This window comes from Carassius carassius, chromosome 40 (assembly GCF_963082965.1).
Source record: "Carassius carassius chromosome 40, fCarCar2.1, whole genome shotgun sequence".
NCBI lineage: Eukaryota > Metazoa > Chordata > Actinopteri > Cypriniformes > Cyprinidae > Carassius > Carassius carassius.
In genome coordinates this window covers 7,498,271-7,510,132 of record NC_081794.1, presented here as the reverse complement: position 1 = coordinate 7,510,132, position 11,862 = coordinate 7,498,271, and the positions used below count along the sequence as shown (strand labels likewise).

Below are 11,862 nucleotides of genomic sequence, written 5' to 3'. Positions count from 1 at the left end.
GAGGATGGAATGTACTAAATCACATTTAAATGTCTATAACGTTAAGTCTTCATTTCTTCTTAAAAGTATTATTTAAAAACAATAGTGTTAAAACGATAGTAAGGTATTAAGTACAAAATAAACGTTTACTTTGTGGCCATATATCTAATAACCGTAAAAATGATTTAACCTATAAACTCATTAAGAGAACAAATTCTATTATTAACAGTATCCATATTAAAATGATAATTTATATGCATTTAAGGTAGTGTTATTGCATTTTAAAAGATGATAATCCACTTTTGTTCAAATGTAGTCCGACTGACCATTCAAAGCCTACACTTTTTTAATTTAAATGTATTTGTAAGTCGAATAGAAGCAGAGATTTTCCTGTGATGGGGCATTAAAGCTGATTGGCTGTTGGAGTGGTAATAACATTGATTCATGATGCCCATGTGCCTCTACCTCCCTCCTCTTTCTGTCTCTCCCTTCCTCTCTCAGCCTCCTTCATTTCATCACTGTCATTGGGTGTGTATAGCAGTGTCTGACATTCTGTTGCTGAGGAGGACTGTGTGTGTGTGTGTGTGTGTGTGTGTGCTGTTTACACGCAGAGTAGCCCAATGACGTTGTAAATTTGTGCTCATCCAGGAACAGAAGTCCTCCAGCAGCGTCCCGTGAGCGAGACAGAGGAGCAGCAATGTCAGCCCATCCCAGCAGCTGAGCTTTGCTGTAGGATACGCAACTACACAGAGGTGAGTCTGTTTATCCATCTTTCCTTTTTCATCCTGTCCTCCTTCCATCCATTTGAATCAAAATATTCATGATGTACAGCCTCTGTTTGTCCTGATTGTCATCTGCAGCTCTCATAGCAGAGGTGAGCTAGGTTAATGCTTTCTATAAAGAATGTAAGTACTTCTTTTCACACGGTTTTCTTGATCAGGAATTGTGTGTATTGAATACAAGGTTATGCATCTCTGTGTAGCCAAGGAAATGTTGATGAGCATGTACCATTTCTGTTGTTTTAGCCCTGCAGTGAAAGTAAGCTTTTATTTGCTGATATGTGCACACAGGTCAGATTCGTCCCCTCCCATCTCCATATTGATTTGTTTGCTATTGCCATTCCCTGCCTGTCAGCTACTTAGCAGCCCTACCTCCCCCTAATTCTTATAGATGGGATAATGTGTGTGTGTGTGGGGGGGGGGGGGGTAGTTTTATTGCTATTAGCATCATATCTCCATCACAGTGAGATGACTTCTGAAAGTGAGGCCCTTATCGTCATATAGTCAGTGTCAGTGGCCTAGACAGTCAGATTACAATGATTTCTTTAGACAGATGTTTGCTATAAAGTTTTAGTCCTGTCTGTTTATTCTGTATTTAGTGACTGTTTAGTCCCCAAAAAGGAGCAAAAGCTGTCCCTGGGGCAGTATCATTTCACAAGGTAACTTTACAGTACTTATAGGTACCTTTTATGGATAAATAAGGCATGAAAATGACAGTTTTTTTCCCTCTTTTTTTCCGAGCGTGTAATGAGGCTTGGTTAATGGATCAGAGGTTTAAACTTAACCACAGGGGAGATGAACCTTTTTCAACCATCTCTCCTAATCACAATTCCTCTCTGCAAACTATTCCATCAGTGTAAAAATACTGCGGTAAAAACCTGTTAATTGGTAAGTTATTTGGTTAAAAACTATAATAGATGTAAATTTGTGTAATCTTACAGCAAAATACTACATATAAATACAGTTTTTGGAAGTGAAAAAGAAGAACTCATCTCAAAATTTCATTGAAAACTGTTTCTACTGATTTCCTTATCAATTGTGTGCATTATGGGTTTTATATTACATTTTATTTTGTTAAATAAGGATTATTGGTTTATTTTAGTGTTGTTTATTGTTTGTTACGATGATGGTGTTTTGTATTTGTGTGCATGACACTGTGTGCACCTTCTATATATTATTTACATCAGCTTGTGGAGGAATTTATTTTTATATCCTGTGCTTTTTAAAGGTGGTTGCCAGTATATTGTGAAGGTAAATCATATTTTAGTAATATCTTATAACATTATTTTAGTTTATGAAATATACATTATTTTTACTGTAAATTTAATTTCAATCTGTAAAGCTTTAACCACAGCTGCCTTTTTAATGCCATAAAATTCCGTTTTTTTCCTTTAACAGTGAAAATACAGAAATGTGGAGATCAGATAGATAGATAGATAGATAGATAGATAGATAGATAGATAGATAGATAGATAGATAGATAGATAGATAGATAGATAGATAGATAGATAGATAGATAGATAGATAGATAGATAGATATGAATATTATGGTAAGGGCACAGACCGTTCTAAGGTCCTGGGCAGCAGATGGCACAGTGGCCTGTTGCCTGGACACTGTGTATGTGGCAGCCAAAACAAACCTGGCCAACTGGTCAGTGCCGTTTTTGTGTTCGTATGTGTGTGCCCCTACTAAAAGAGTTTATGTTTATATGAATTTACCAGTTTACTACACATAAAATAGCGCTTGGTTTCCCTATAATTCAACTACAATAATTCAGAAATTGTATAATACATTACGTGTACATTAAATGTACATGGTTCCCCAATCCCCACCTCATTCCTCGAGGCCCCCCAACACTGCATGTTTTCCATATCACCTTAAACAAACACACCTGATTCAGATCATCAGCTCATTATTAGAGACTCCACGGCTGCATCCGAAAACTAAGGCAGCTGACTTGCTGCCTCGCTGCCATATCAGGCAATGACTTTGGAGGCAGCATTTTTGCACGAAGGCACCTCATTAAAACAGATTTTGGACAGGCCTCTGAGGCAGAGTAAGGATTTAATGGTCTACAGCAAAATATAAAGAGCTTTCGTGATAACGTGATAAGTGGATATTTCATTACTGCAATATTAATTTCTGGCTAGAAATGACATCAAAAGTGGAAAACGTTGATCAAAAACAACTTTTCAAATGCCATCTTTCATTTTTGGCTTAACTGTCACAGAATTGAATGCACAGGATTGTGGGATATCAAAGGCAGCGAAGGATACATCTAAGCTGCCTTCAAAAACCGGCCAGATAAAGGCATCTCAGCAGACAGGAACTGACGCTATCATTGAATTCGGACGTGCCTTGATGCCTTCCTATCTTGGAATGCGTCCTCCGAAGGCAGCATTTTTCAGTTTTCGGTTGCAGCCCAAGACCTGAACTGGGTGTGTCAGACAACGGAGAAATGCAAAATGTACAGTGTTGGGGGGGCCTCCAGGAACGTGGTTGGGAACCACTGCTTTACATTACAGTACGTACATTAAAAAAAAGTTTTGAGATTGGTCAGTTATTTTCAGTTAATTTCTTTTAGTGGTAGTTCGAGGAGCAGATTTTAGAATCAGCATTGCACACACAAAAATAACAAATCTGAGCACTTTTTAATTGATCAGTGACATCTGAGCTTCCCCACTTGAAAAGCACAGACTGCCACTGCTCTGTTTGTGGCCAAGAAATGGTTTCTTGTCCATATGCATTTAAATTGTAAAGTTTCACTCTTTCAGATTGAAGATGTCCTCCACTCCGCTGGCTGAGGCAGAAGAGGATGTGTTTGGTGAGTAACCTCTCCCAACTGCCCATCCCCTCCCCCCTCCATTAATGTCCAGATCTTCATTTCCACACTCCCAATGCACTGAGCGCATTACAGGAGAGAGCAGCTACAGTCTGGCCTCTAAAAGCACCAGGGGCTACGATTCTCTCTGAGCGTGTGCACTGGTTGGTTTTAGAGTCATAAATATTTGATTAAACATTTTTGTGAATTTTTAGATGCCATCTATCATGGTTGGGGAATAATGGTAGATGTAATGGGCACATTCAAGAGTTTGGCTTCACAGGATTTTTGTACAGGCTTTGAAGGCGCAGCTTGCTGGGTCAGTGTCTACGTCACCACAGGAATTAGTGCTGAGATCTGAAAACAAGTTGGGAGAAGAAAGGTTGCTATGGAATAGAGTAGAACCTTGTGATGGGTTGAAAATACACACGCATATATACACGTTTCCACTCCCCATAAGCATCCGACAACAGAGAATGCATTAGTGCCCACACACTTTTTCTGTGCCATTGACTCCGGAAGTATTTTTTTTCTTCCATTAATTTTTCCTATAGGAATTTTGCGTTTTTATATATATATATATATGTGGAACCTCAAGTTTTATATATATATATATGGTTAAAGGCCATTGTAAGGACTGTAAGTCTATCCCTCACAGCCTGCTTTTCATCTGTCTTAAATTCAATATGGTGTCTAAACCGACTAATGTCTGTAGTATGTGTGCTTAAGCAAATTTTTTGTTGGAATGGAATACTATGTTTCTCAAAATATGCACTGTACAACACAGCATATGTCCAGAAAAACTGCTCTTACTAGGATGGTACCCTTCCAAAATGTACCTTAATTACTCTTAAATGGGTAGAAGTACCTTAAAGGTACATATTATTAGCTAAAGTGTACAAATTAGTATGTTGTAAATGGTGTTTATTAGTACCTTTTGAAAGTGCACCACCCCAGTGACAGCTTTTCAAAGTTTTCTCATACTGTGGTATCCCTCAGTCCAGTGCTCTCAGATGACCTTGACCATGTCATACTGTATGACTGCTTTTGGCTGCTTTTGATGCCTTTACATGCCATTCGCAATTAAAAACTCATTGTGATGAGGTCATGTGACAAACAGTGATGTCATGTGCCAACAAAGTTGTACTGACTTAATACTAACCAAATAAATAATTTGTGACATGCACATATTATTTTAAAAAGAAAAATTCTGCTACATTATACAATGCTACATTTTTACATAATACAGTATAAAGAATCCAAATGTCATAATTTATCAAAATTAGTCAGCTTATTTATTTAATTTATTTATTTGATTCACAGAGCCATTTAAATCACAGCAAATGTTATACTTATGGATATAAACGTGTTTTTTTTTGCAGTTTTTTTTCACTAACACAAAATATTGTTATATTTATACTTAAATGAAGATCTTGTTGATGTAGCAGCTACACATTTACACACTGCCCAGTGCCATTCTCTGACTTTAGTGTATTTGTTAGTGTGTGTTTGTGTACTTCCTGTTTCATTGACCGTCATACACACCCCCAGGGTGGACATGAGGAATGGCGGGCCATCATTCATATAAGTAATCTAGCCTGTTGACAGCTTAATAGAGCTTCAGGCCTGCTTTACGGTGTCACTGCATTTTATGGATTGTAACGAGAACACTAATGTGTGCATGAGTGTGTGTTGAGAGCAGTGCAGCAGTCTTTTATCAGGATTTGCATCATATTTGTGGTGTTAGTTTGTGCGTCATGGGCTTTTGTCTCCAAATGCTCAATTTCAATCGAACTCAGGGAGTGAACATACGTCTGTGTGTTTTATACCACATTAGATCTGACGGAGGCAGTTCCAGAGACCGAACGACTTGACAGCAGTCTACAGAAAGCCAAGGCACAACTGTCAATCAAAACCAGGAGGCATCGGCCCTCCCGAACCCGCCTGAGAGACAGCATGAGCTCCATAGATGGAGATGACAGCACTGATAGATTGGTGTGTGTATGTTATAGATTTCATGCATCTGACTGAATGAGTAGTTCCCCCAAAAATTACAATTTTGTCATGTGGCATGTTATTTACTCTTACCGCTTGTCCTTTCAAACTCATATGCTGTTATAAGAACCATCACCATACACATATTTATTTTTTTGATGAAGCGACAATCCTGACTCACTTAGTGCCCTATAGGTGAGAAAAGAATTGAGATAGTCACAATAATCCATATAAATAAGCATTTATTCGATTAAAAACACAGTATAAATAAATTTTATTTATTACTAACAAACCTTCATTTTAGCAGCTATTACTTTAGTCTTGAGAGCAGCAAGTCTTCAATGTCACTTTTGATCTATTTAATGCATTCTTCTTAATAAAATTATTTGACTCTTTATTGGAATTATTTATGCTGTTTTTTTGTGCTAATTTTTAACAGTTTAACAGTCATGGTCAAAAAAAAGATTTGCATGTTTCTTTTTTTTTTTTTTTGAACGATATTGATATCTGTGTGTGTGTTTGTGTGCGTTCAAAAGGAAAAAAATAACAGCATATGTGTTAAATACAAAATTTGTATTTTAATTCCTTTAATTAATTCCTTTAAATGCAGCCTTGAGATATACGTAAACACCAGTGTTATAGCAGTATAACTGAGAAACTATTATAGTTTTTATTATCATTTTTTATATTTACGTAAATTTTTTGTAATTTTGTTGTCATTTTTGTTATTTGTGAAAGTTTTCTTTAACATGTCTATATAGTTTTTATTATTTTAAATTTCAATTTTAGTTTGGGTTATTGTAGTAATTCAAGGTAAACTAAATGAGAAATGTTACTTTGGCAACCAGCTGAAACCAAATAGGTTTATATTTTAAAAATATATATATTTTTTTAATTTGATTTCATTTAATGGTTATTTCAATTCATTTATTTAGTTAGTTTTAGTTTCAGCTGACCCTAAAAAACACACATTCATGTGAGTCTCATGGGATATATGTCATTGTGTGTTTCTGCGGTCTAGAGTTATGGCGGCTCCGTGCAGACCTCCTCTTCTCCAATCCACCCTTCCTATCGCTGCTCCTCCCCCTCCTCTGACCTGCTCCTTTCCTCCCCTTCCTCGAGGAGAGACCGAACATTCACCTTTGACCCCTACACTGTGGTTGGAGAAAGGGAGGCACAAGATGAAAGACGGAGCTACAGGCACCTCCTGAACACTTCCTCTCAAGAGGCTTTGCCCCTCACCCCATCTAAGTCTCCCTCCAGACCCTGCGTCCATTCAGAGACATCTTCACCTGCCCATCTTTGTCAGGCGGACCACCTCAAGTCACGTGAGGGCAGCCAACCCCTTCTACACTATGGAGAATTCTCACAGAGCGAAGGTTTGAACTGCATACGAACATCTCATCTACTGGAATATCATTAACTTGGACAATAAATGTGAATTCTGATTCTGAAATTAATTTGATCCTAAAGTGATTCTGATCCTGATTCTGACTCTGACTCTCAGAAATCTGTTTTCTGAAATCTGTTTTTCCATTTACAACTCTGGAAATCCAGATTTGTTAATCTGGAAATTGGTATTATGGATGATCTAATCCTGGATAATAAAACATGGGATTTTCAGATCTGGATTATTCTGATCCATATTAAATGTCGGGATGCTGATGCTCATTTTGATTATCTGTTTTCAGACGACAGTCATGACACAGGCCCTGATGAACCTGAAAGTCCAACAGTGCTGCTGGACAAGAAAACCAGGAGACGCTTTCTTGATCTGGGGTTAGTATCCTATTAGTAAGGTTTTGAGCTACAAAAAAAAATCAGCATTTAAATATTTTAGATGAAGGTTGGACTATTTATCCTGTTACAGAGTATTTAACCACAAACTTTGACTCACCTTGAGTTTGCTAACTATGTCTATAAATATTTTGGAAGATTTTAAATGTTAAACATGCAGGGCAACAATAATTAAGCAATTTGTACATATACCCCACTAAAAAAAAAATATATATATTTAAAATAGATTGATTTCACACTAAGTATAGTTCACTATTGATGAGGATTGTTTAATCTTTGAATAATATTGGTCTTTAAATGCAAGATATTTCAAATGTACATGAAATACATTTACAATAGTTCCACTTTGGCACAATCAAATATATTTCAGTATGTCTTTAGTTGGACCTCAGCATTACTTCTGCACAATTAAAGTGCATTAAGTATGAAATTAGTTGTACCAATTAAGCATACCAGTTTAGTATACTAAAAGTACAATTGCAGGGTATTTTTATTAAGTACATAAACGTGTAATTGTATAGTATTCTTAACATTAAATAAATGTATTTCAAATCCATTTTAGTATATTTATTTTCCACTATGGTACTTTTTGACGACTGTAAACACTGTCCTGTACGTGAGAGCAATCATACAGCTGTAGTAGTGGCCAGAGTTGGGCTTTAAAGGTTATCTGCTTGTTTTTCTGTGAGCAGGGTCACTTTACGACGCACATATGGAAAGGTCAGGAAAGACAGATCCAACAGACTATCAGCAGGAAATCGGTATGTGTGTGAGTCTGTCCTGCATTTATTCAGCTAATGTCAGTAATCTAAGCACCAGTGTTTCTTTGGATGCCTGTACAGATGTAAATGTGTGAGGTATTTTGTGTGTCTGTATCCAGGGATTCAGAGAAAACAGAGAGCCGGTCCTCGCGTTCCTCTGGTCCACCGTTTGTGCCTTTCTCCTGGTTCAGTGAAAGATTAAGAGGTTCTGGCTCCCCCAAGAACATCCAGTCCCCATCCAAACCTTTCAACGAGGTAACCTAACCTAAACTAGTGTCCACAAATTATCTTATTGTTGTTTGAGGAAGAATAAAGTGCTGCAGTGATGATGATTTTTATAGGCGAACCCAAAAGTAGAAAAATAGCTCTGTAACCAACGAAAGCTGAATATTTTTATGATACAATTCACAAATGAACAAAGTATTTATGAATTTTGAAGCATAAATACAATTGCCAGAAGTAGAAAAGCTAAAACAGTTGCTATAAATGAACTTAACCATGATTTCATGACTCATCACCATTAAAGGAACACTCCACATTTTTTTTAAATAGGCTCATTTTCCAACTCCCCTTGAGTTAAACAGTTGAGTTTTACCATTTTCTAATCCATTCAGCCGATCTCCGGGTCTGGCGGTAGCACTTTCAGCTTAGCTTAGCATAGATCATTGAATCTGATTAGACTGTTAGCATCTCACTCAAAAATGACCAGTTTTTCTATATTTTTTTCTATTTAAAACTTGACTCTTCTGTAGTTACATCATTTAAATAGGAAAAATATAGAAATTCTTTGGTCATTTTTGAGCGGATGCTAACGGTCTAATCAGATTCAATGATCTATGCTAAGCTAAGCTAAAAGTGCTACCTCCAGACCCGGAGATCGGCTGAATGGATTCAAAAACACTAAAACTCAACTGTTTAACTCTAGGAGAGTTGGAAAATAAGCATATTTTCAAAAAAAAAAAAAGTGCAGTGTTCCTTTTAGCTTCTGACAATTCTTCGGTATTTAAGAACATTTTCCTTGAAAGTTTCCCTAAGAATTATAATAGTTTGCCTAAGCATGGTTCTAAGCACAATGAGGCTGTACAAGTGGACTAGTGAGTATGAGTTCACCTGTTCTCCAAAATCTCCCATTTAGCCACTCTTTAGCAACCACCCCTTTCGAATCAAGTGAAAAAAAAAATAATTCATAAAGGGGTACTAGTGATGTATTTTATGTCATATAAAAAAGCTTGTATTAACCAGACCTTATTTCAAGCATTTAACCAAAAACCCATTAAAAACTTAAAAATAACTGATATTAGGATGGTGGAACCAAAAGTGCTAAAATGATACCTCATTTCCAGGTTTTGTGTCATCTCTTAAAATATTAGAAAGAATGGCGGAAGTTACAGTAAGCCAAATAATGGAAAGAAAATAATGATGCACAATGCAATTTCTATATGAATTCTCTCACAGATTAAATGAATAGCCTCTATGACATAAATTAGTTATTTATTTTAAACAGCCAATAATGGACTATTATAGCACTGTAACACTCATTCATCTTTCTTCAAGGGCTCCAGTACTGATGAGGACTTTGATTCTTCAGTGGGTTTACTGGAAGACTGCAGACCCTGCAAGACTGAGTCATCACAACCCTATCAGACCCTCCCCGAGCATTCAGATGGGGTGAGATATCAGAACTTAAACTCTATTGTAGAAATTATTCACTCAAGGCTGAATTTTTAGCAGCCATTAGCCATTCTCTGTCATTATCAATGTTGAAAACCATGATAGCATTTAAAAGTTTGGGCTCAGGTTTAAACAATTATAAATGTATTAATGGCTTTATTCAGGAAGGACACATGACATTTGATCAAAAGTGACATTAAAGACATTCATAATGTTACAAATGATTTCTATTTCAAATAAAGAACTTTCTATTGATCAAAGAATCCAGATTTTTTTTAGCTACGTTTCCACAAAAAAGGCAGCAAAAACCGCATTCAACATTGATAATTATAAGAACCATTATTAATAATTGAGAACCAGTAATGATTAATAATATCTAAGTCCCAAATCAACATATTAGAATGATTCTGAAGGATATTATACTTAAGTAAAATATATTTACTTAAGTATAATATAAGTAAATATATGTTTAATCAAATAAATGCAGCCTTTATGAGCATAAAATACTTTTTTATTTTTTTTAAAACATAAAAAAATTTCCTAATTTTTCCAAACCTTTGACTTTTAGTGTATATACAGTAAATACACCTAAGAGTGGTGCTATTTAATGCTAAATCCAAAAAGGGACAGAAAAGTTGCAGAACTGCTTGTAAGAATATCTTAATATACAGGTTATTTCATGAAGTGCCATTTCAATCCTCTCAGATGCAAAGAGGAACATTTGGAGATTGATGGCCCTGGCACACTGCTACACAAATGAGAAGGACAATCATATTATATTGAAGTGAAACAGATCCATACTAGCTTAATCATATTAAAGGTGGTTTGTGCTGCATATTCAGTTTGTGCTCTGTGAATCAATTGCTGTGCTGTTTCAATATGCTAAATTAAAGAATTTGGTACATTTGCCTGTTGGTTTGCTTTAGCGGTCATTCTTCAAACATTTCTCCTGTAAACAACAAATATATTTTGTTCCATCCAAACAAAAAAACTCTCTATAAACCAATCTGTCTTTTTTTTTCAGAATGACTGTGACAGCAGCCGTGGCTCAGATTTCAGTTTTAAAAAGAAAATGCTTTCTGCTGCTGGTAAAGACAGAACAGAGCGACAGAACGGAGTTCACGGAAAACGGGACAGCGGGAAAAATGGACACAGTGAAGATGGACAAAAATTACTGAACACTTGATGGCATTTCTGAAAGACTAAATACAATATGCTGCAGGTGCCATTATTAATGTCAAACATTGCGTTAGCTTTCACAATGTATTATTGATGGATATAGTAATAAAGAGAACTTGCAAAATTTGTACATTTACATATTTTATTCAAAAACTGATTCAGGAACGTGTGCAAGTTGTCTGAAGAGTTCAAGAAATGCTTGAACTGGACCAACTCGTTTCAATGACACACTTACACTCGACAAAATATATTACAATTTAGCATAACACATATTTATCAGAATATGGGGACATTTCATATGCCACCTTTATCATTAGATCTGTCATTACAGATTAGTTGGGTGTTCTGGGATAAAGCCTATTGCACAAGGATGACATATAACAGTGTGTGGAGTGTTGTGGGACTGAAGGGAAAAAAACAATGTCCTGAATGTGATTTTACAGCTTTGGGCAGAACCTGGATGAGCAACAGGAACTTATTCTGGGATGTTGCTTCTGAATCTGCCAAATGAGCCAAAATGAATCAGAAACATTTAGTGTGACCACTGTTCCCTAAAAATTATAATTTGTCCAGCATCGATCTCCTGTACCTGAGACATTTTGCACTAGACATCAAAACTCGATAGGCAATATCAGAATTCCTCTAAGCCGATTCAGTTGGACTGGGGCCGGTTACATGCTTAGACTAGTCTTAAAGTTAGCCATTTGATTTGTTTTCTTCTTTTTCTTCTTTTTTCTTCATCATAACTGTTTAACGTTATTTACAAAAATGTAGATTTGCCCGACTTTAATCAGAAAAGTTCTTAAGACATAGTCAAATGTCTTAACTGGCCCCAGAATGATGCATTTATTTAATTTGAATGATCAGATTACAGAAATT

The 11,862-nt window shown here is 36.1% G+C and overlaps 1 protein-coding gene across 3 annotated transcripts; it reads left to right on the top strand.

The window, feature by feature from the left end:
• The first annotated feature begins 503 nt into the window (after nucleotides 1-503).
• LOC132122061 (sterile alpha motif domain-containing protein 14-like) lies at nucleotides 504-11,113 on the top strand. 3 transcript variants are annotated; one of them, XM_059531930.1, is made up of 10 exons: nucleotides 504-551; nucleotides 628-853; nucleotides 3,534-3,583; nucleotides 5,418-5,575; nucleotides 6,597-6,954; nucleotides 7,267-7,354; nucleotides 8,065-8,133; nucleotides 8,253-8,388; nucleotides 9,688-9,801; nucleotides 10,829-11,113. In XM_059531930.1, exons 3-10 carry the CDS (start codon nucleotides 3,541-3,543, stop codon nucleotides 10,988-10,990), a joined length of 1,128 nt encoding a protein of 375 aa, XP_059387913.1. In that variant the 5' UTR covers nucleotides 504-551; nucleotides 628-853; nucleotides 3,534-3,540; the 3' UTR covers nucleotides 10,991-11,113. The 3 variants fall into 3 exon arrangements, with proteins under 3 accessions (XP_059387913.1, XP_059387914.1, XP_059387915.1); XM_059531931.1 differs by having other exon boundaries at nucleotides 628-884; XM_059531932.1 differs by lacking the exons at nucleotides 504-551; nucleotides 628-853 and adding an exon at nucleotides 860-1,417.
• The last annotated feature ends 749 nt before the right edge of the window (nucleotides 11,114-11,862 follow it).